The 23,774-nt window shown below is 48.8% G+C and overlaps 2 protein-coding genes across 4 annotated transcripts in view; both read left to right on the top strand.

Moving 5' to 3' along the window:
* Positions 1 to 5,890, top strand: part of LOC116794787 (syntaxin-binding protein 4-like) — a 38,835-nt gene extending 32,945 nt beyond the window's left edge. Inside the window, 5 exon segments of the mRNA XM_032703847.1 lie at positions 151 to 267; positions 1,484 to 1,533; positions 2,383 to 2,513; positions 3,765 to 3,822; positions 4,584 to 5,890. Coding sequence (XP_032559738.1) covers positions 151 to 267; positions 1,484 to 1,533; positions 2,383 to 2,513; positions 3,765 to 3,822; positions 4,584 to 4,686 — 459 coding nt within the window. The 3' untranslated portion in view covers positions 4,687 to 5,890.
* A 5,704-nt stretch (positions 5,891 to 11,594) lies between these two features.
* Positions 11,595 to 23,774, top strand: part of SEC14L5 (SEC14 like lipid binding 5) — a 39,437-nt gene continuing 27,257 nt past the window's right edge. The window contains exons 1-3 of one of the 3 annotated variants that reach the window (XM_032703848.1): positions 11,595 to 11,662; positions 15,293 to 15,398; positions 17,231 to 17,306. In XM_032703848.1, coding sequence (XP_032559739.1) covers positions 17,244 to 17,306 — 63 coding nt within the window. In that variant the 5' untranslated portion in view covers positions 11,595 to 11,662; positions 15,293 to 15,398; positions 17,231 to 17,243. Of the gene's footprint in view, positions 11,663 to 12,439; positions 12,471 to 15,292; positions 15,399 to 15,868; positions 16,109 to 17,230; positions 17,307 to 23,774 lie in introns of those variants that run through there. The other 2 variants (XM_032703849.1, XM_032703850.1) reach the window with 2 other exon arrangements.

Genomic DNA, 23,774 nt, shown 5'->3' with positions numbered 1-23,774 from the left:
TGGGTCCGTGTTATAATTTGCATCATTCCCACTGTCCCTTCCCAAAGGACACTGCTTTTGTGTGTAGCAAATGTCATAAATTGGTGCTTCCAAAAGCCAAGGCTGTAGCATCACCACCACCTCTCTCTTCCTTCTGTGTCCCTGTGCCAGGAGGACATCCTGGAGCTGAAGAGGCAGCTGTCCCTGGCTGATGGCCAGTTACGGAAATCAGAAGTCTCACGGAAGCGCCTGGAGATCTGCAATAGGAAACTGCTCCTGTTTGTGCAGGTGAGGTGTGGAGCCACCTCGGTGCTGTGCCATCCTGCAGCCTCCCACCTTAAGGGGGACTTTGCAAGTCCAATGAACTTCCTGCTCCATAAGCAAGAGGGTTTTTTTTTCCCTACCTCACCCTAAAAAGACACTGTCTGTTGGCTGGGAGGAACCAGGGGATGAACTCATATATCTTCACATCCCTAAGAGCGATGTCAGCTCTGTGGGGCAGGTTTTGCTGGTGGCTCTGCTCTCCCTGGCTCACCAGCCCCACCGGGATGTTCTGGTTGAGGCTGTTCCAGGAGCTCTGCTGTTGAAATCATCCCTGCAAACCTTCCCTGGGCAGAGCTGCTGGTTGCTTCTCTACAAACTTGAAGAGTGGTTTTGTTCTTCCAGTGCTTCCCCCCCAACCCCAGATTTCCTGAAAAATCCCACACACAATTGGTTTAGTCTTTTAATTGGCTGTTCTTCCATTTCACTCACTGTATTGGGAATACCAGTGTGTGTAATCAGTAAACTGGCCAGTATGAGAGGCTCTAATACTCAGTGTATCTGCTGTGGCTTCTAGTGGCCTGTCCCAAGAGCTCTTCAAATCAAGAGGAAACAGTGGAGCAAAAGGAAGTGTAGATGCTGTGTCCTCTGCTCCAGAGAAGGAAGAATTAAAATGCCTCCAGACCGGCAGCACTACGTGCTGGAGCCTGTGCAGTTTGGGGTCAGACTTTGGAAATGTATTTAACTTGACCCCAGGGTCAAACATCACAGGATTTTGAGCACTGGACCAAAATATCTTCCTTTTTCATCCACCTCTCAGTAGTGTCTGGGAAGTCATGACCCAGACACTCATGTATGTAATGAGAGCTTACACGTGCAGGTACAACCCAGAATCCAGGGATTGCTGGCAGCAGTGATCAAGGCTTGCTGAAATATAGCCTGCAAAAATGTTCTTTGGAAGAGGATTTTTGTGTTGCATTTCATGTATTTTAGCGCTGGCATTAAAATGCAGAATTCAGATGTGTCTGTGGATTTGCATAGGCTGTGAATGTTGCCTGAGCTGCAAAAGGCCTTGAGATATTCCCTTCAAGGGCAATGAATAAGCAGAAGCTGATTACTGTCATATTAAATCTGATCATCAGGAAAAACCCATGGGGTTTGTTCTCAGGAATTATTCAGTCCTACAAGTTTGAAATCTCTTTTTTTTTCTTTTTTTTCTTTTTTTTTTTTTGTTGCATGGCAGAACGTTCACAAGGTCCTGAGCACACCCAGTCATTTACCAGATGAGAAAAGGTAGGAGATGGCTCCTGGGAGTGGTGAACAGCAACATGAAATGTCCTTTTCTGACCTTTCTCAGGGGAAGGTGCTTCACACATAACCTACCCAGAGTTTCTAAACATGCTTTGGAAGTGAAACTGTGGGAGAAAGATGATCTGGGGGCTGCTGGTGGGTTGTTGCTGGGGGGCGTTGGCCTCTGTTCAGGCTTTTTTGGGGAGTGAGTTGCTGAAACACTGCTCTGGTTAAGTTGCTCTGTTAGCAGAGACCTTAAGAAGGTTGTTTCAGAATTTTGACCCACCTGCTTTTCCACACATAAACCAGGTTTTGGCTCCAGGAGCATATATCCTTATTTATCAGCAGTTACAGTAGATGAGTGTAAGCAAAGAGCTTCACATGGCTCTCAACTGCATGAATGGCTGCAGAAATAGAGCTCAGGCTCCTGGACTCCCCCCCAGCCTGAACCTATGTCCTACCATGTGGGAATAAATGTATCACAACTCTCTGTGTGTTTTTAACTGATTAAATCATTGAAAGCTCACTGTCCCATGGATAATGACCAGCCCCTTTAAAAAAAACATGTTTTAAAAAGGATGGAAAACAGTTTTTAAGTGTCCAGGATGGTTATTTCTAATGTAATGAGGGGAAAATACTTTAGAGAAATTCTAAAGAATACTTTGAAATCTGTCTGTAACAAAACAATGCAAGTCTGTCTAACAGAGAGTCTCCCATGCTGCTGAGGGTTTGAGATGCAATCCCCCCTGAACACCCAGAATTTATGTAGCACATCCCTCACGAGAGGCTGACCAGGATTTTCAATGACCCTTCCATGACAGAAGTATTGATGGCACTTTCCATATTTATAAGCGTCAACAATGCAACAGAAGAGGATAAAACAGACGCAGTCTCAGACACATCTCTTCCATCTTCAGATCTTGTTGACCTCTTGCTGTCAGAAGCTAAAGAACTGTTAGCACCAATCCTCTCCAGCAAGGACGGTAAGCACTAAATTCACTGGAGGGACCTGAATCCAAGCAGGTCTCAGGGATGTCTGTCAGTGTCAGGGACAGTTTGCACCACCTTCCACAACTTTTGCCATACCTCCCATACATGTACCTGATTGTCTCATGCAAACAGAGATGGAATTGCCCTCCCTGTATCCATGTGACTCATCTTGGAATCCGAAATGCAGACTTGCAGGGTAAGGAGTCAAAGGTGCCACTTGTGCTCAAGCCCACAGGAAAGTGAAAAAAAAAAAAAAATCAGGAAGGAGGGTGGTTTCACAGAATCATAGAAATGCTGGTTGAAAGGGACTGCTGGAGATCAGGAGTCAAATCTTCTGCCCCAGGTAGGAGCACCCCACTAGATGGGATCTGCAGTGGCTTTAGCCAGCTTTAGTTCAGCCTCCCAGGATATTGATCCACAGCCTTCCAGGATGATGTGTTCCTTCACTGAGGAAGGTTTTCCCAGCACCCAGCCTGAACTGCCCCAGGGCAGGATGTGGCCACTGCCCCAAGTTACAGTGTCTGCACTGCCAAGAACAGCTTGGCTCCAGCATCCTTCTCACTGCCCCTGCAGAGGCAGTGCTGTGGCCTCTCGGCCTCCTCTTGCCAGGTTAGACACACCCAGCTCCCTCAGCCCTCCCCAGCCTCTCCTTGCAGGTTATGAGCCCTGGGGCTCCCACTGCTGGACCCCATCCAGTTTTCCAACAGCTCTGAACTAGGGATCCAACCCTTCCTTGTGCCATCCAGGTCTGGCTGCAGCGATGCTGAGCAGAGGGAACAGTCAGCTCCCCGTTTCCTTGGTGTACAAACCAGCCACACTGATGAGAAAATCAGAGAGAAGGCATCCAGCTCCATGGGAGTCTGGATTAACTTCCCTAGACTGGGACTCTGAGCTGGGACTCCATGAGCCATAAACAATTCTTGGCAGCAGTTATTTGGCCCCACTTGTCTCCTTCCACACCAAATGAGTTTCTGATCTCCTCCGTGTCATGACCAGGTGAGCAAACAGCCCCAAACAGGTGCCCAGTCTTTGATGCTCTTCACCAACTCACCATGGCCATGGCCCAGCACTGGATTTGTCTCAGTGAAATAATTGTAGCCTTTCAGGAGCACCTCTGATATATGAGTGTGTCAGCATTTTCCAAGTTCCTGCCTCATTTAAAGGGGAATTATCATAATGTAGCAGCACATTGGGCATGTTTTCTAACCCTTCACTTACACTTGGCTGTGTGCTTCCATTTGCAGCTCTGCCATGGGACAGGGACCAGTGCCTGCCTGCTGAAGGAATCCCAAATTACAAGGAGTAGGTGTCAGAACCCTGGTCTGTAATTTTGACAACGCACATACTAAAAATTCCTGTTTTGTTTGTTGGGTTTTTTTAATCAAAACTGTTGCTTGACAACTTTTAATCAGATAGAGGCCTGCAGATGCCATGTCAGAGAAATACATCCCTTTCTAGACAGCAAGAAACTTCCTGCCCTGTACAGTGAAGGATGCTGTGAATTCCTGGATCTCTCTTTTGTTTTCTAAAATGTTGTTATTCCTTCAGGCCAGATTGGGATTTGTGGCTCTGTGGCTTGTCTAGCTGGCATTTTTATAATGCATAGGAGAAAAATCATCACTGAATGTGTTCATCTTTTATGCTGTGGTACCAGAATGCTGTCAAGCCCTGGCCAAGGAGAGCAGGATGACATGGTTTTGTCTGAACCTTAAATTTCCCTAAAACCTCTTAAACGGCTTATATTTAACAGAGTTGTATCCTAAAGTTATCTGCTGAAAGGGCACTTTAAGACCTAAATGTCTCCTGCTACTGTCTGAGCTGATCACCTTAGCTCAAACTGAAGACTTGCCAGCACAGTTCTTCAGTTAGGTACAAAATAGACATTTGAAAACCACGATTTCAAGGTTATAAGAAGCATTTTCAAACAAGACAGATGGCCAGCACAGACCACTAGCCAGGCTAGATCCGTGGCCTCCTCTTCTTTCCCAAGTAACCAGTGCTGCCTTCACGTTGTCCTCTGTGTCCTCCTCCCAGCCCACCTAACCCCTATTTCTCCTCTTCAGCCACCTCCATCAGAAGACCACGTGGCCCCCTCCTGCGAGCCAGACCAAGAGTGATGAACCACAGCCACCGAGTCCAGCGGAGCTGCCGAAGAAGCCGACATAAATGTCCCACGGCTTGGTCGTGCTCACACCACAGGTGCTGCTGTGCTGGGAGATGGGAAGGACACCCCATGGGCACCTCTCCAGGCAAAGCAGACTGAGAACAAGCTTCCTGACACGAGACTAACTTTTCCTCACTCTCCAAGACTTTTTCAGCGACCTCCCCTGCGCGTCTACCTCCGAGTTATCATACAAGGCTATTTGCTCACGGTTCTGCAGCTTTATAGGAAAAGTATTCTCAAGAGGCTCCAGGGGCCTGGATTTCAGTGGCAGCCTTTTAGAGCTTGTATTCTGGGTAGTAAGAGGAGCATGAACTCCCCTGAGGGACTCAGGGGTCTCTAACAGACTCCTTTTGGTATTTCAGATGGAAAACCAAAGTCTATTTAGTGACTGTAATCAAAGCGGCTTAATCTGTAGCGTCCTAGCTGTCTTGGGATAGGTACTGCTCTTTTTATTCTTTTTGTATAGCTTATCCCAGCTGCAATGCTTGAAGAGGAAAGCACCATCTCAGCCAGTTGTTGGACCAAGAGTGCAGAGATATCCAGCGGGACGGTCCAGCGACAACGGACACCGTCCCCGGAATGTGAGAGGGGACATAGTGGACATAGTGAACATAGCTCAGTAAAGGTCCACGGTGTCACTGAGAAATGAGATACACATGATGCAAGACTGTACTGTGAGAGGGCAGTTAATGGGGCACAGATCTGAGATGAAAAGAAGGTCTGGAAAATAAAATGGAAACACTTCTCAAAGGTGTTTGCTCTCTGGGCTGTGATTGCAGTGGTTGTGTTCAGAGTCTCTGAGACAAAGACACAGCCTGAGTCCATTTTTCCTCCCTCTGATTTTGGCAGCTCCTAGTGAGATGCATTGAGAAGCTGCAGGGAAATGGGGTGTAATCTGGCTTTTACAAATAATTTGTTAAGATTACTTCAAATCTCCTTTGTGGGGGTTCAAAGCATGCGGATCCTTTATAGCCTAAATTAAAGGCTTAGGAAAAATCATGACCCTCACCAGTATCTACTGCACTTGGGGATATCACTGCACTGCTAAACCAGTAAGTGTGTGATGGAATATATCCCATAAATAACCAGTCTGAAGTATTGCTTAAACTTAATTTCATAGCTTAAAGCAAATAAATCTTGTGAATCCATGCCTTGGGATATAATTTAAAGGACTTCTTTCAAAAGGACACATAATTCTTTGGACCACTCACAAGGAATATTCCCAGGGAGAAGATACTTTCAAAAAATATTCATCTTGGGATAGCTTATGTTTAATAACTCATTCCTCAGTGCTCTCTGCTTCGATGGAATGATAGTAAATACTGGTGTTACCTGTAGGTTTGGCCCTATGGCTTTGTTCTCACCCCCTGTGTTATACAGACAGGTAAGAGGTGCACAGAGCAAAATCTAGTCTCACCAGTTTGGTGTACCCTGACTCTGGAAAAACACCTTGAGTTCCCCTGGGGCAGACCCCAATGTGGTCCTGGCAGTGTGTCTTCAAAAGCATTTGGCCGGGAGCTGCATCCTGGGAGATGTCTCTGGCCACTGCTCGCCCTCGCAGGGAACAGCACCAACAAGATTTTGGGAAGTAGCAGGGCTGTGCTGTGTCATTCCGTCCACCCAATGGCACTTGAGACACTTGGCAGAAAAGGGAGGAGTCATGAGGGAAACAGAACTGTTCAGGCTGAACTTTAATCTTGCGGAAATGAACAGAAGTTTTAATACTAACTGTGAGAATCATGGAATTTTCTCAAAATACAAGTATTGAACTCCACCTCCCTGAGTGCTGGAAAGGCACAGCCCAGTCCTGTCCCAGCAGGGACCAGTTACATGGTCCAAAAGAGAATATCCTTGATGCTGCTTCCATAGTCAAGTGATCTGCATTTGAACATCCCAAGAAAGAAGATTTTGTATTAAAGCATCCCAGTGGGTGAGGGCTTGGATGAGACAAGCACCATGCAGGTGGTGCTGGCATCTAGCAAGGGGTGAAAACAACAGGATGCTGCCCCAGGGCCGCTGGCTTTGGGGTCTCCTGAGCTGCCTGTCAGCAAAGGAGCCGGGAAGAAATTAACCTTTTCAAAAGCCCTGACAGTTCTGTGCTCTCTGGAAAACAAATCCTCCATGTTCCCATCAGCCACTGGAGACCCTCTTGTGGAGTGAGGATCAAGCACTGTGTGCTTTCCAAAGCTTTCATATTTCTTATCTGGTTTCCAATATTTTCTTTGAATTTATCATGTTCCTTTTGCCTTTGCTTCGAGCACAGAAAACTTTCTGCTCTCTATTAATAGCGTTGTTACCAACCACCACCTTCGCAGAGCAATGCTCAGAGCTAAGCTCTGCTGAGCGCTCTGCTCCTGGAGGTGATGCTGATTCCAGTGACCCAGAATAACAAACCTGTGTCATGCTTTACTCGCAGGCAAGTGGAATTAGGCAGAACTCAAGGCTGACATCTCCTCACAGAGCTACCGAGAGGCAAAAGGGGAAACGCTAAAGGAACAAACAGCACGCGAGAAGTCACAGAACACGTCATTGAACAGGATGTGTTTTATTTACGCAGGGCCTGTCTAGCACTGCAAGGGACCTGAATTCTGAATTCATTTGCAATATTTTAGCTTGCTTGTAAGGCTGTGGAGATGTGCTGCTGTCACAATGTGCTGTGTTTGTCTCAGAGTATCTGTCTCAGAGGGTCCCGGCGTGACTGCACAGAAATGAGGAGGAGTATTTGGGATACAAACGAGTCCTGCATGGTATCAGATCATCCTGAGTGGCCTCCCAGTACCTGAAGGGAGCCTACAGGAAACATGCAGAGGGATTTTTCACAAGAGTATGTAGTGACAGGACAAGGGGGAATGGATTAAAACTGAAAGAGAGAAGGGTTAGATGGAATATTGGGAAGGAATTCTTCCCTGTGAGGGTGGTGAGGCCCTGGCACTGGTTGCCCAGAGAAGCTGTGGCTGCCCCATCCCTGGAAGTGTCCAAGGCCAGGTTGGACAGGGCTTGGAGCAACTTGGTCTAGTGGAAGGTGTTCCTGCCCATGGCAGAGGGTGGAACTAGATGATCTTTAAGGTCCCTTCCAACACAAACAATTCTAGGATTCTATGATAAGATGGAAAATGGCAAATATTTTATGATCCATGTGAGAAAATGCAGAGTCCCTGTAAACAGAAATAACCAAGCATGTTCAACACATCCCATGTGATAAACTCATAAAGATTCATTTAAAGAGCATCAGCAGGGTCAGGTGTTGAGCTGGAAGACTTGGGGGTTAACCATCAGTGATGTGATGGGTTTATTTTGTATTTTTCTTATGCAAAGAGAAATTCAGTTCTTAACTATTGGTGGGTTGCAGGTTGGGGGACCTCTGTTCCTCACAAATAAACCAAAACAAGATTCGAGTATCTGTTTTAACAGCTGCAAAAGCAGTGAAGGAGGAGCAGGGAGTCACCTCAGCATCGTGTTGAAAGGTGAATGTAGCAGAGGGCCATTAACACACTGTTTATCTGCAGTCCCGTGGGCAAGGTAACCCAATCTGCTCTAAATGTGCTGGGCTTGAGCTCGTTAGGTCTCCAGTTTCGTCCCTGACAGTGATCTCTGCCATCTTACTGTGTGACCTTGGGCAGTTCCCTTCAGCCCTGTTTTGCACCAGAAAATAAATGGGACTGAGAGTATCAGGGGAAGACAAAGCCCTGGGGACCCATAGGATGTGAGGGGACAACAGGCACAGGAGGACCTGTGAGTGGTGTGGGATCAGGTACTGCTGATCTGTGTTTTCAGAGAAGAAAGTGAAGAAAGCCTCAATATTTCAACTTTTGCTGGCTCTCAAAACAACGGATCCAACTTTTGCTTAGCTTTGGTGAAACAGAGCAAGGTTAAGTGCTAAAGGTTTCTCTACAGAGGTGTGAAGGTGAAATCCATCCCTGAACACTGCAGTGGAGTGGGCTGGTGTGTGTACCCCCAACGCTGGAGCTCTAGTCCCCTCTTTCTCCCAGCTCCATTCAGTGACACCTGGACTGAAGCCCAGGTTTAGAGAGTGGGAATCCACTTCCACGCTGCTTTAAAGATGGCTCTAAAAAGCAGGTGAACTCAGCTGCTGAATTTTTAAAGAGGCTCTTTAATGATTTAACAGTGCTGATTTTCTCAGGGTTGTTGAACACGTGTGAAAGGGGGCTGGAAAGCACCTCCTCAGTGTGATGATGCAGGAAGGGCCGGGCTGGTGGTGTGATACTGCCTTTCCTCTTCTGCTTTTCCTCAGGGGTCGGGGCCTCTTTCTCCTGCTCAGGGCTGAGTCTGCCCCAGCACCTCCATGACAGACCACACAGTTTTCTGGCCTCACTGACTGCAGTGTTGCCCCAAACCTCCTTTGCAGCTTCTTCCAGGGTTTTCATAATAATGTAATTAGGAATTACAACACCATGAACAATCCCTACAAGTTTTCTCTGCATGTGATGTACCGATTTGCTTGAATTTTTTTAATTTATGCCAACAGATGAGGTATAAATGCTTAGACAAAGAGAGTTTGCGGTGAAAAGCCCTTGGTAATGGGGGAAGTGAAGACTGAATGATATCTCCAGACCAGATGTCCTTCCTGGAAGACCTTCTCCTTTCTAACTGCAGGACTGGCAGCAGTTCCTGGGCTGGGCTGCTGTGGGGTGAGAACTTCTTTCTGAGCAGCTCCCACGAGAAATACTGAGGGTCAGTGCCAGCCCTTGAGGCAAGAACCCAGTCCTGGTAGGGGGAAGGACGGCCAGAGACTTCAAGGCCCTTGGGAATGCTGTGGAAAGTTGGCTTTGCATCAGGGAAAAAGGTGACTGACACTGGAAGATGCCAAGGTGACCTTTTGGCAGCAGGAGGAAATAAATGTTGGAAAATGGGAATTACAGTCAGGCCTGCCCAGCAGAGAAAAGGACAGGATGGGACTCACTGAAATCTCATCTAATTTTTATGACTAGAACAAAAGGAAAACTACCACAATTAAGGCACAAAGTGTTTATGGGTTGGTGTTAAGTTTTGGAGCAAGAGGATGGAAATAATGGGGGCGTTTCCTCCTATTTTCTCTGAGAAAATTTACAGTGAATAAGAAACGGGAGAGAAATATATCATCTTTGAAAAAAAAAGTTCCATTCTGAATGGGAAATTCAGAATATTTATCAATAAATATATTTATATATTCAGAATATTTATGTATGAAGTAAACGTAGATGTTGCAGGTCTGGGGTAACTTTGTGGTTTTTAATGCCCAGCTGTTGTGCAAAGGCCTTTAGGAAAAGTGCTCTGACTCCACAGGCTGCAGCTTCGGGAGCTTTGACATTTGATGGTCTGTGAGTTCATTGTTTTCAGAGCAGTGTCAGAGCTAGGCTCCTCGGTCTGAGATAGCAGAACATTTCAGGAAATGCTGCTGATCAGAAATAGGACCGCAGCTTCCTGAAATGCCCCCAGATAAGGGGATGCTCTACAGTTGGAAGTGATAAGGAGATAGGAAAAGACAAAGCAGCAGTAAATGTCATTTACTTCAATAAAATCAGGCAAAGTAGCACCTGGTTCCTAGGGAGATCCTGAAAGGAGGCTTTGAAGGTACAAAACACTCCCAAGCTGGTCTCCCTCTCCTTCCCCACTCTTAGTGCCACATGCCCCTCCTGTGCCTGCCCAGCAGCTCTCTCTGCCACCCCAAAGTTCTCCCACCTGGGCGTCGTTTCCTCCACAGAGCCACGTCCTCAAGGGCCATCCCTGGATGGTGACAACTCTCTCCACAGCCTCTTTCCCCAGCACATGCCTTGACAAACAGGGCCCACTCACCATGTGCCCCCAAGCAGAGGGCAAGGACAATGTCCCCAAGGCTCATGAGCCAACGTACAGATTTTCAGAGATGGTGGGAGAGGAGGAGGCTGAGAGGTGAGGATGCATCCCAGTGTCCTTCTCTACATCCCTCCCCCTTGTTCCTCGTTGGAGATTTCAGTTATGGAAATCTTTGCACAAAGTGTGAGTTTATAGTCACGCAATAAATCAAACAATACACTGCACTGATGGCATTAAGGGCTGAGGTGAGCAGCATCTTTGTTCATGAAGGGCTGATTGTGATGAGTGGGATTAGGTCCTGTTTGGGAGCTGTGGCTCTGCCTCCTCCAGCCCTGACCTGAGCAGGTTCCTCAAGGGCAGGTGCCAGTTTGGGAAGAACCACAGAATCACGGAATATGCCGAGTTGGAAGGGACCACAAGGATCATTGAGTCCAACCCTGGGCCTGCCCAGGACACTCCAACAATCCCACCCTGTCCCTGAAAGCACTGTCCAAATTCTCCGTGAGCTCTGGCAGCCTTGGGGCCTTGACCACTCTGCAGGATGGGGTGAGCTCATCACACCCCCCCCTCGTTATTCTTCCTCTCTGCTCTCACAAGACCCCACTTGGAGACATGTCCAGGTCTGGAGTCCTCAGCACTGGGAGGATATGCAGATGCTGGAGCAAGTCCAGAGGAGCTCACGGAGATGCTCCAAGGGCTGGAGCCCCTCTGCTCTGGAGCCAGGCTGGGAGAGCTGGGGGGGTTCACCTGGAGAAGAGAAGGCTCCAGGGAGACCTGAGAGCCCCTTGCAGGGCCTAAAGAGGATCCAGGAGAGCTGGAGAGGGACTTGGGACAAGGGATGGAGGGACAGGCCAAGGGGGAATGGCTTCCCACTGCCAGAGGGCAGGGTTAGATGGGATATTGGGAAGGAATTCTCCCCTGGCACAGGGTCCCCGCTCCCCCCTCACGGCCGGACCCGCCCGCGCCTCACGGGCGAGGCGGGGGGGCGGGGGAGGGGCACGCACGTGCGCGGGGGCGGGGCCTCCCCGCGCCCCCCCACAGCACAATGGACAGCGCCCGGCGGGGGCGGGGCCGGGGCGGGGCCTGTGGGGGGCGGGGCCGGGCGGGCGGGGCCGCGGAGCCGCGGGAGCGGGACCGGGCTGGGGCGGCACCGGCGTGAGGGAGCGGGACCGGGCGAGGAGGGAGGTACGGGATGTGGGGCATGGATATGGGGTATGGGAGGTGGGAATGGATACGGGGTGTGGGATGTGGGGTGTGGGATGTGGGGTGTGGGATGTGAGGTGTGGGATGTGAGGTGTGGGATATAGGATGTGGGATATCGGGTATGGGATATAGGGTGTGGAGTATGGGATATAGGGTGTGGGATGTGGGATACGGGGTATGGGATATAGCATGTGGGGTATGGGAGGCGGCCCCGGTGGACAGTGTCCCGCGGGGGTCCCCCGTGGCCGCCGTGCGGGGTCCCGGCGGAGGGAGGGCGGAGGGGGCTGAGGCTCGTCCCGGCCCGTGTGCCCGGACCCCCGTGGGGCGCTGGGGGAGGGGGTGCCGGGAGCCGCTGTCCCTCAGATACGGGAGGCTGACAGGGAAATTTTAGCCATAATCCTTTGGGATCAGGGAGGGAGCCGGTGAAGAGCCGGGCGGTGGGCTCGGGCTGCCGGGGGGTCTCTTCGGGTCTGCTGGAAAGATGCCCCACTTTGAAAGTTGTCAGGTTCGTGTCCTGCTTGGAGGGGGTTGGATGGACGCTGGCTCGGGGCGGGCTGAGCCGGGGAGGGGGCTGTGAGTGGGACCCGGCATAGCTCTGGAAAGCCGGGACCGGCACCTGCTGAGCTCCCCACAGGGCCTGGGGCTCGAAAAATCTACCCAAAAACTAGCCCTGAAGTATTTGTGAACTCAAAGGGTGATCCTGGTAAATGGCTTTTAAATGCAGTGACAGATCTAACAGATTGCCCAGAGAAGCTGTGGCTGCCCCATCCCTGGAAGTGTCCAAGGCCAGGTTGGACCAACCTGTTTGGAGCAGGGTTTGGAGCAACCTGGGCTAGTGGAAGATGTCCCTGCCCATGGCAGGGGGTGGAACGGGATGAACTTTAAGATCCCTTCCAAACCAGTCTGTGACTGTATGTTTTCAGGTCAGCTTCCAGGTAAACCAGATATGTTCTCTGGGTCATTTGGCTTAATTCCTCCAAGCAGTAAAATCGGCTTGTAGATTGTGAGAAGGGGTTTGTGTTGATGGCTCTACTGATCTGGTTGGGATAATGAGAGCCTGTGTTCAAAGAAAATACAGCTGTGAACTTCAGTCAAGGCAGGCTGAAACAGTTTGATGCTGGTGCTTTGCTGCACTGTCAAGTGACCTCCTGCCTGGATCTACTCTTGTTTTATGTGTTAAACAGAAGCATGGGGTCCTCAGCATAGGAAAGATGTGAACCTGCTGGGGAGAGTCCAGAGGAGCTCACGGAGATGCTCCAAGGGCTGGAGCCCCTCTGCTCTGGAGCCAGGCTGGGAGAGCTGGGGGGGTTCACCTGGAGAAGAGAAGGCTCCAGGGAGACCTGAGAGCCCCTTGCAGGGCCTAAAGGGGCTCCAGGAGAGCTGGAGAGGGACTTGGGACAAGGGATGGAGGGACAGGCCAAGGGGGAATGGCTTCCCACTGCCAGAGGGCAGGGTTAGATGGGATATTGGGAAGGAATTTCTCCCTGTGAGGGTGGGGAGGCCCTGGCACAGGTTGCCCAGAGAAGCTGTGGCTGTCCCTGGATCCCTGGAAGTGTCCAAGGGCAGGTTGGATGGGGCTTGGAGCAACCTGGGCTAGTGGAAGGTGTCCCTGCCCATGGCAGGGGGTGGAACAGGATGAGCTTTAAGGTCCCTCCAACCCAACCCAGACTGTGATTCTTTGTCTCCATTCTTAATTTGTATTTGAGTATTGAACTATTGCCTACAGTGTGGATGGATAAAATGGTGTGGTGTGGCTTCCTATGGAATAGCGAGGTGAGGAATGAGTGGCTTTCCTTCAGGAATGCTTATCTCCTGCTGAGGGCTGGCAGATGTCAGGGATTTAATGTGTTGCTGTGCATAAAAGTTCTGTGGTGATTCTTTGGTGAAGAGATGAAGAAATTAAGAGATGAAGGTGTGGCAGTATTAGGCATGGAGCTTGTTTTGAAACATCCATGGAAGAGAAACAGCTCTCCCAGGCTTTGAGGGCAGAGTGCTGGACACTGTTCTGATTTCTTCTTCCCCTCAGCCAGAAAGACCTTATTGTGTGGTAAAGAGTGTGTGGATGTTGTTGTTTGAATGTTCCTGTTGCTTGTTGTTGATTATGACCCACAGCAGGACTCCAGGCACCTCTGCCAGGTGTACAGAGCAGTGCCCAGGCCCCACTGCTCACCCCTGCACCAGAGGTGTTTCTCGGGGGTGAGATCAAGTCCTGCCTGAACAGATATCTGCTTCTAAAAGATGGTAAAGGCTTATTCTGGCACCCTTCCACCTTGAGGCTTCCTTGTATCAAGCTTCAAAAGATTTGTTCTTAAGTTCTTAGGTGAAAAAGCCCTAATAAATATCCCACAGCTTGGTACCATCTCATTATTATGTGTATAAAGCATCAATTTCTGAATCATCAGTCACTAAGTGAAAGGCATTTCAGGCAGAGGAAATGTCACACAGTTTTCTCTCCACCTTTCTCCAGAAGGGGGGAGGAAGGACTACAACCCTGTGGAGTCTCTCTTTTCTAAGTGGAAATTTCAGCTTAGCTGGGTGCCACAGCTGGCTTTCACGTGTTTATTTGAGGAAGTCTGGAATTCTGCTATTTTCAGCAGTTCTTTGTCAAAAACAAACCAAAAAACCCCGCAAAAACCTGCTCAGTTCTTCTCCTCCGGCTGAAAAGCGGCCACCACAGGTGGGAGAAGTTCCTGAAGTCACTTGCTGCCCAGCTCCCCCATCCTACAGGCAGCTCCAGTGTGGAATGAGCTGAGTTCTATGCCTGGAATGAGAAGCAGGGGTGGAGGGCTTTGATTTGGGGCTTTATATGTATTTAATCTATAATCTCTTGGTTCGTGGGGGAGTTATGTGTGGGCTGTAGCACAAGGGGCCGTGGGGAGCCGAGGCTGCTGGGGCTCTGCTGTTGGCACTGCTGTCAGTGTGGCACTGCTGCCTGAAATGCGGCGGCTGCTGCTTCCTGTGTTCAGGGCTGCAAGAATGGAAATATTTTTAATATCTGTTGGGATGGTTAAGATTGTCATTACTGCAGTGGTTATTATTAGCTAGATCTGTTGCTTCAACGTATTGACAACTCCAACCTCTCTGAATTTTTACCAACTACTCTGGGCTTGCCCAGCTGGAATCGAGCTCTTCCCTGGTGTTACCCTGTGGATGCTCCAGCTGTGCCTCCAGCTGTGGGTTGGGGTTTCTAAGTGGTCGTGCTGCAGTTTAGTGGGTCACTGCTCTTCACTTGAGCTCTGTTTCCTAATATTGTTTTTTAGCCAGATGCAAATAGGAAGTCGAGCAGGAAGCCTGAGCCGCTGCGGAGCTGGAGTTGGATGGATATTTAAGGAACAGACACACTCTGTGGTTGTGTCATTTCTTTCTGGTTTTACAAGAGAGTTGAACATATCTGTTTATAATTTGAGTGGAACACATGAGATGACTTTAAAAACACGTCTCTTTGGTGTAAAAGCCCTGGGAGGATGCAGGTCTTGAGCTAATACAGCTCAGCTGCCCAGTGGTAACACCTGGCAGTCTTTGTCCTTATCAGTGCTGGTCATCACCTGTAGCTTGGTGTGCAGAGTACCCACCTTTCACTGCCTTTCCTGACTTGTTTTCCTTTTTTTCCAGGAATTACGGCAGGAGTCCCTCGTGCTTTGAGAAGCAGGATGACTGTCTCGCAGCTCTGTTTTGAGGAGAGGGCATAGAAGGTCTGCTGCCACTGCACTCTCCCGAGGTATGAAAGGTTTCTAGGGCAGGTGTGAGTTATCAGTTGTCTTTTTTCCACAGCTCCCTGTGGATATAATAGTCAGTGGCTCTTTTTCTCAACCTTCCCTCAGCTGGAGAAGTAGAGGGCAATAAACCTGTGCCAGCTGCTGCCAGGGAGCGGGGGATCTGTCCAAGCAGCACCAGGAAGGCTGCTGAGCCACTGCTTGTGCTGTCCTGTTGTTCTGTGACTTCCTTTCTGGGCTGTGGGTGATTCCAGACCGACTGCTCTGTCCTGAGACTTCCTGCTGTGGAGGTCCCTGACCCTCTCCCGCAGAGGTGCAGGAACTCCTGGTGTAACAGTGAGATCAGAACAGGGAGCACCATCCCAGCTAAATACGTTCCCCAGCTCCTCGTGCTCTGTGGGAAGGTTCCTGCTGCCCTAATCATGTTACAGCGTTGCCCTCCAAGGTGCCCAGTGCCCCCTGGCTCGAGTGTCCGATACCTGATCGCTGCCAGGGGTGTGCTGGGCCCTGCCCTGCTCGCTGCACTCGGGGCTGGATGCTCTGCTCTTGAGTTCTCTCTGCACTGGCTGGCTCAGCACCACTGCACTGGCTTTTAGTACCAGTCAGACTCAGAGATCCAGGGAGTCCTGGGCTTTGCTCCTTGGATAACGTGATCCTCTGCAGAGGAACTGTCTGATTGTGCGACCCTATTTCTACAGACATTCCCGGTTCTCAGGTACTCAAACTTTTTCAAGTCCTTTTCCCCTCTCCCTTGCTTAGATTGCTCTGTGTAATGGCATTTTGCAGCAGTCTTTGAGGGAGAATCTATTGCTGTTTGCATTTTAATTCATGTTTCAGCTCAGGTTTTGGGCTTAAAATGTCAGGGATAAGTTGTCTTACTGCTCTGACGTTTGAGTTCAGGGCTACACTGTGTCATGTTGCCGAGGGCTGTGTCTGCTTAGCAGTGGAATTTGAGTGGGGTGGAATCAGCACAGTCTCCAACCAGCCATCCAGCCTTTTGTGCTCCTGATGTTCACAGATGGTGTTAGAGGGAGCAATACAAAGGAATTCCTAAAGGAATTGCAGAAAGCAGCCTAATAACCTTTTTTTTAATGGTTCATGTGCTTCCTTGAGATGCTGGTTACTGATGCATATTTGAGGGTTAAAACCCTGGCAAGAGAGTGTGAGGGAGGAATCCTGATGAGAACAGTGAGAGGTGGTTGGGAGCAGCGAAATGCTGAGGGCTGAATTGTTCCCCTTGCCTGCAGCTCTTGCCTCAGTTCAGCTGGAACAGTGGGCATCCAGGCAGTGGGATGTGATTGCCAGCTTAGCATCAGGCATGTTCTTTCAGCAGGCTGTTTCCTCTTCCTTGCTTTCAGTGGGCTAAAACAACTCAAGGCTACTTTGTGCACAAAAGCATTTTAACACCAAGATTCGGGAAGCTGTGGAAGCTTTTAACGGGGAGGACTTTGCCTAATGATTACAAATGTAACATAGGAAAGGGAGGTACAGGGAAGAATCACCATGTAAGTTTTGTAAGGCTCCTAAGTCGGGCTTCTTCTCCAGAGTATGATTGATTCTGGCTTTACATCTCTGTTTTGTGCTTTAATTGTTGTGAGTTGTTGGAGCTCTAAGTTGTTGGGAAGCTGCACAGGGTGCTGCTGTGTGCTGGACACAGCCCTGGACTGGGACTGCAGAGACTTGCCTCTTCTGTCTCTGCCACTTACTAAACAAGATATTCTATCTATCTCCTCTCTATTTGTAAAAAGAGTTAAGGCTTCTAGTAAAGTCTGTCAAAATTGCTTAGAATGTATTGCGCTGTTTGGATCTAAAATTTTCCAATTTCTGTCTGTTCCAGGTGTGTGGTAAAAATGGTGCAGAAATACCAGTCCCCAGTTCGAGTCTACAAATATCCCTTTGAGCTCGTCATGGCAGTGAGTAACACTCAGCACATCTCCTGCTCCAGCTGCTGAGGGTGCGGCCTCGGGCCAGTGGGAGGTGGGGGACTGTGGCTGTGGCTGGATCTCTGTGACAGCCCTGTGGGTACCATGCAGAGGCTCAGCTCTCCTTCCATTTTCCACAAAAAATAAGAATCAATATCTCAGTATTTTAAGAGAGGCAGCTTAGCCGTTAGAAGGGAAAAAAAAATACAACAAAACCTTCTGTAATTATTCTTTGACAAGGAAGGAAAAAGATTGTGACATTCAGTTAGGAAGGGTCAGTTTGTGGCCAGACACCGTGTCTGCCTTCTCACCAAATGCCCCTTGGTTCAGAATCTCTCCAGATGTGATCCCAATCAGCATTGCAGGATGGATGTATCTAGAACTGGATTCTTTGGAGCTTTTGGATTTGGTTAAAAGCTGGAAATCTTTTGAAAAAATTCTTCTGTATTTTTCTTCCCTATCCACTCCATGGCTGAACTGTTGGGAGATCTCTCTCCAAGTTTGTGATTTCCACAAGGGGCTTCAGAGCTGTCATTGAAGGTCATTCAGTGGTGATGCAGACAGTTGTGACCATGGCAGATGCCTTAAGTGATTTTCTGAACTTGGTCACAACTGGATGTGAGTCAAATACCCTTCTGAAAGGTTTGTTGCTTGCATTTCAAGGGCAGCCCTGAGCATTTGGGTGTTGCCCAGAGATGCTTATGGAGTCTTGCAAGGCTTTGCTCTGTAATCTGTTGGGCATTTCAGTCCCTGAGACTTGATTTCTTTAGCCTATTAGGGCCCAAGAATGAAGATGGAAAACTACAGCCATTGCAGGCAGCTGAAATTCCCATGAATGGAAGGGAGAGCCTATATTGTGTTCATCTTGACAGTGTTTCCTCTTCTAGTTTCCTGGGAAATACATGCCATAGGATTTGTTTTATCCAGAAGAGCCTCCAGTCTTCTATTTCAATAGTTAAAGCTGGGGGAGACATTGTTTGTTCCTCAGTGTGAATAACAGACCCCAAAGGGATCAGAACTGAGTGGTTCCTGCACGCTCTGCTCATCCCAATGAACACTTCTTTTGGTGACAGTCCCTCCCAAATCCACACCCCCATCTCCATTTTTTCCCCCAGTCTTACTAGGATTTGCCACATCTGTTTAACAGTAACATGCCATGAAGTGCCCTGACCAGTCTGGGGCTGGTGTTTGTGGTGGTGAAGCTTTCCTGGCTGTGTTCTTTGCTCTCCCAGTGCACCCTGTGTGAGAATAAGACACAGTACTTGTGATGAAGGAACTGGTAGCCTTTGCTCCATGCACACCTCCCCACATTCCTGTTGTCTCTATTAGCAGGATAAACCAACCACCAGATGCTCCTCAATTGATTGGCTGCTAATATAGGAGGGCTGCCTCGAGACAAATCCTCTGTAAGCTTGTTAGCAAATACCTGAAGGCCAGGGGCTCGTGGGTTTAGTTTTCAAGTGGGTTAGTTTTATTTGCTTTCAGTTTTTCAACATAACAGGATAAAATTCCCTGGGATTTCAGGGCTGGGTTTGTGAATGCCATCCTTTAGTTGTTCAGCAAACCTTAGCAAAGTTGGTAGTCCTCTTCCTTATGAAGAAGTTCCGTGTCCAGGGTCACCCAGAGGACTGTGCAGTGGAGTAGTGAGGTGAATATAGACCCCTTAGTCCCACCCTGATGTCCTGTGAAAATCATGTGTTCACAGCAGGCCCTGGTATTGGAAAGCAGCATTTCAGTCTGGTGGTGGTCTGTGCAGGCTGAGCTGGGTGCAGGCTTTGCTCCCACAGTTGGTGTGTTCAGAAGGAGCTCCCGCTCGTGTGGAGGCAGCGAGGATCTGGCAGAGCTGTCAGGTACCAGCTGGCAGTTGCTGGAAGTTTTGCAGGGAGAGTGGGCGTGTGTAGGGAAGCTGTTTTGCTCCTCAGCACGTGGCATTGCTGTTAATCTGCTTCACCATAAATCTGACAGCAGCTTCCTCAGCACTGGGAACCTGATATTCAGCTGCTTTCATCTTTTCCCCTCAAGTGCTTTGTGGGAACCTTTGGAGTGCTGAGGTCTCAGGCTGTGGTAGGAAAGCAGAGGTCACAGGGTGACCTCAAGACACCCCTAGTTTTACAGATCTCTAGGCACCCTTCAGCCTGACACATTTGCTTAATTCCTCCTGTGTATAATGGGGAGGGCCATACCTCATGCCAGCCTGAACAGACCACAGGAAGTAAGTTAGGAAAAATATTTTTCCCTCAGAACTTCAAATGTTTGGACCATACTATAGAAAACAGTGTGTGTGCTTTGCACACATATGAGCTTTGCTTACATTTGAGTCTGAGAAATAGGGTTGTCACAGCCAAATGAGGCAAACAATTCCCTGCTTCCTGGCCTGGCTCACACACACGGTGTTTCTCATGCCCTTTGTTGCACCCTGGAATCAGGGACGTGGTTTATCCTCCTTGGGCTTGTGCAGAGGGATGTGTGTGAGCTCATCCTCTGCACAGCTCGGGCTTGTGCTCCACAGATGAGCCCCTGCCTTTACCTTTGTTACTGTGTGTCACGGTGATTGTCTCTGGATTTACACTCTGCTCTTCACTGATGCTCCTGCAGTTTTGTTTGGGTGTTTGCAGGCAGGAGATTGGAGGTGAGTTCCAAGTCCTTGGAAGGACATTCCCCTTCTTGCTGCCTTTGCCAGTCCTGTGCATCTGAGGCAGTACAGAGGAATCAGCGTAGCAGGTTTTTTCTGGTCACTTGGGAGTTCTGAATTTTTTTCTTTTTTCTTGTCCTCCCTTCCAAAAAAGATTTAAATAAAGAGTGATTTTCCCACACCTGTCCAAGTTCATAGTAGTCACTTTTCATCTGCTTTGTTCCTAACTTGGACTCACATTAAAGGATCAAAAATACTATGGTCTTCAAATTAGAACCAGTGCCTGACACCTTTATCCTTTATACTTGAAAAGAAACTTGACTTCTGTTATGCTTTGTTATCCTGTCATGTTCTTCTTTCCATTTTATCTCTTTTTTTTATGTGTCTCCTTTTAAATGGAGCTGTTCCTTCCAATGGATTGTCCATGCCTCTCTGGGCCTGATCTTGTCTTCCCTTCAGTTAGATCAGCAGGTTTGACATTTTTGACATTGTCTTCTGATTTTATCTTAGAGCCAGAAAATCCCCAAGTATAAACTTACTTATAATTTTCTTTGTGTAGCAGTTGTAGTTAGAAAGCTGAAAGGATTTTTTATACTAAAACGTTACAGTGAGGGGGGGAAAATCCAGAAGTAGAGGTACCTCTGCCACATAACTCATGAGTGAAAACTTCCTCTGATGTAAATATTTGTGAGCCTTCTCTGATGTGTGGGGATGAGAATTTGGTTTGGGGGAGCGAGTCCTACATGCACAGTTGTGTAGGAAACAGAGCTCAGAGAGAGATTGCATATTTAATGTTATTTGCAGTGAATTATTAGGCTAGATGAGAGAGCTTTAGCTGGAGGGTTTTAGCTTTGAAAGTAGTAGGGAGTTGTGTTCCTGTTATTTTTTAGGAGTGCCTCAGCCCTTCAAGCTTACAGTTGACATCTGCCATTTTCACACACTTTATAGGATTCACTAAAATTGCTTAGGATGGAAGCTACAGGTCTGGAATAACCCCCCAGGGACCTTACAGGGTCTTCTGTACGTGATGGATAATTTGAATGGCTGCACTGGTGGTGTAAATGAGAAATCCCTCCCAGCGCTTGGCAATGGTTTGCTCCTCTTGCCACGTTTACAGGGCACTTCATGTTCAGCTCTAACTGCTGCTAAGAGCAGTTCATGGTTTGTGATGCAAGAGAAGGGCCTTTCTGCACTGTTACCTAAAAACATGTCATGGTTTTGAGAAGCCAGAGCCCAGATGAGGCGTTTGGGAGTTAGCAGGAGCCGCAGCTCCTGCTGTGTGTGCAGTCGTGCTCAGAGCGAGCTGCTGTGGAGCCCCACATGTGCCTGCTGTGAGTCAGTGCTGCTTTCTGCTTGACCTCCTTTCTTGGCTGCCCACGGCATGTGCTGACACATATCTGAGCACTGGGAGCTGGGTGTCCTGAGCACACACATGAACAGGGCTGGGGAGTGTTTGCTGTGCTGGGGGAGTGGTGCCCCTCGGGCCAGGGGGGTCCTGCTGCTGCAGCGTTGGTTGGGGTGGGGGTGGCTGTTCTGGGGGGCTCTCAGGCTCCCTAATACATCTGTGGCAGCCCACGATTTCCCTGCCTGGGTCTGCAAGTGAAAGTTTGGTCATCTGAGGTCCTGACCCCTGCCTGCACTTCCAAGCAGCTCCATGACTCTTTTTCTGGTTTTAGTGGCAATTCAGTGTTCACAGAATCCCAGAATAGTCTGGTTTGGAAGGGACCTTAGAGACCATCCAGTGCCACCCCCTGCCATAGGCAGGGACACCTTCCACTAGCCCAGGTTGCTCCAAGCCCTGTCCAACCTGGCCTTGGACACTTCCAGGGATGGGGCAGCCACAGCTTCTCTGGGCAACCTGTGCCAGGGCCTTCCCACCCTCACAGCCAAGAATTCCTTCCCAATATCCCATCTAACCCTTCTCTCTGGCAGTGGGAAGCCATTCCCCTGTCCTGTCCCTCCATCCTTTGTCCAAAGTCCCTCTCCAGCTCTCCTGTAAGCCTCCAGTGTTCTTTACATTTAGTTGATCTGGAGTTCTTTATTTGACAGGAAATTAATGGTGTCTACATCTGTTTTGCCTCAGTACAATTTGAATGTTGGGGATTTTAACAAGCTGAATGGCAAATTTAATTCAGACTACAACCATTGCAGGTTTATTTAGAATCAGAAATTATTTCTCATGGAGCAAGCAGCAGAAACACTCCTTTTCCATCATCTTTACTCTCTCATCCTGTACACAGGGTCATAGCCCATCAAAAGCAAACATCCATGATCCTGATGTGAGATGTCTTTCTCTCGTGCCTGCCCCTGCTGAAGCAGTGCTGATGATTGTCACTGGATCTGGCAGTGGACAAACTGGCTTTTGACTCCTGCCCCTGAATAATCAGCCTTGACTACCCTGGCTGTTTGCACACTGGCAAAGCTGCTTTGCAGACACTGGAGTTTTGCTCCCTTACAGCAGCTGAGGATCTGGCCCAGGGTTACACACAGGAGTCACCATCCAGTACAGCTAAAATCAAAATGCATTGCTGATTTCCCAATCATCCCGACATTCTTTTGTGTCACCAGTGTTAGGAGGCTTGTAGATGCAGACTAATTGAAAACAGCTCCTTGCTGGTTTAGCTGCAGGAGAAGAAACTCTGGATGCTGGAGTTCAGGTGCTGACAGCCAGAATTGCTTTCCACACACTTTTTTCAGATTTATTTTCATATTTGTGCCATTTCAGCATCAACATGCCTTGTGTTAAAGAGGTTAGATTTGAAGTAGCTTTATTTAATCACTTCTTCCTGTTGCCTTTAGCAGATTGAGTGTATGAAGAGACTACTTAAATCCTGATAAGTTGGGTGTGCCCTCCTCCCTAATGCTGTGTCTTACAGAGCTTGATGTTTCACTGGCTGATGTGGTGATGCTTTTGCAACAGAACCTGTGAGTCCCCTTTGCTATTTAACACCCCCATGTGCTCAAAAAGCTTGCAGCACACATTGGTAACAGATAAATGGGGTGTGAGAGCAGGACAAGGTACAAACACACCGATGTCTAGGATCAGTCAGTGCCGTGGGTTTGTTTAGAGTGACAGTTCAATGTGTGTGTTCACAGCCCAGCCATGTCTCCAAGGCTGCTCTGTCTGCATAAATTGTGCAGATTGGGTGTCTGGGTCGGCTGCAGTGCCCACAGCACAGATGCACCACAGGATAACTGGGAGCTCCCTGAATTGTAATTCCAGACTGGGATATCCCCATCTGGAGCTCCAAGTTGTTGCTACTATTCTGGTATCATCACAGGCTGGTTTTAAGTAAAGAAAAGCAGAATGTTAGCTTAAAATATTTGATGCTGGCTCACAGCCTCTGCTGTCAAGTGTGAGCTCTGGAACCAAGAGAGCACTTGCTGCAGGGGAATGGATGAGTTGCTGGCAGCTGGAATCCCTTAGAAGCAGCAGTGATGGCACAGAGGGCTGCGTGGAGCAGCCGAGGAGCTTGGAGTGGAGCTTTCAGTGCAGCAGCTGCAGGAGTGTGGGGGGAGGGATTCCTGCAGTGGCCTCTGTGTCCCTGGGTAGCTGCAGATGACACAGGGTAGAGCTTTGCAGTGTGTCTCCAGTGTGCCCAGTGGTTGGAAGCTCCTCTGGAGCTGCTGTGATGTGGATAATGGCCTTTAGATGCTGTCTGCAGTGGTATTGCTGGGTAGCAGTGCCCTGGAGATTGGGAGAGAATCAATGTGCAAGGGGGGAAAACGCTTCAAAACAGTTATTCTTGGTGTTCTGTCCACGTCATGGATTAACCTGGCACATGGCAGTGCTGGGTTAACAGCACTCAGTGATCCTGGAGGTCTTT

This window comes from Chiroxiphia lanceolata, chromosome 16 (assembly GCF_009829145.1).
Source record: "Chiroxiphia lanceolata isolate bChiLan1 chromosome 16, bChiLan1.pri, whole genome shotgun sequence".
NCBI classification, from domain to species: Eukaryota; Metazoa; Chordata; class Aves; order Passeriformes; family Pipridae; genus Chiroxiphia; species Chiroxiphia lanceolata.
This window is presented reverse-complemented; position numbering and strand designations above follow the sequence as displayed.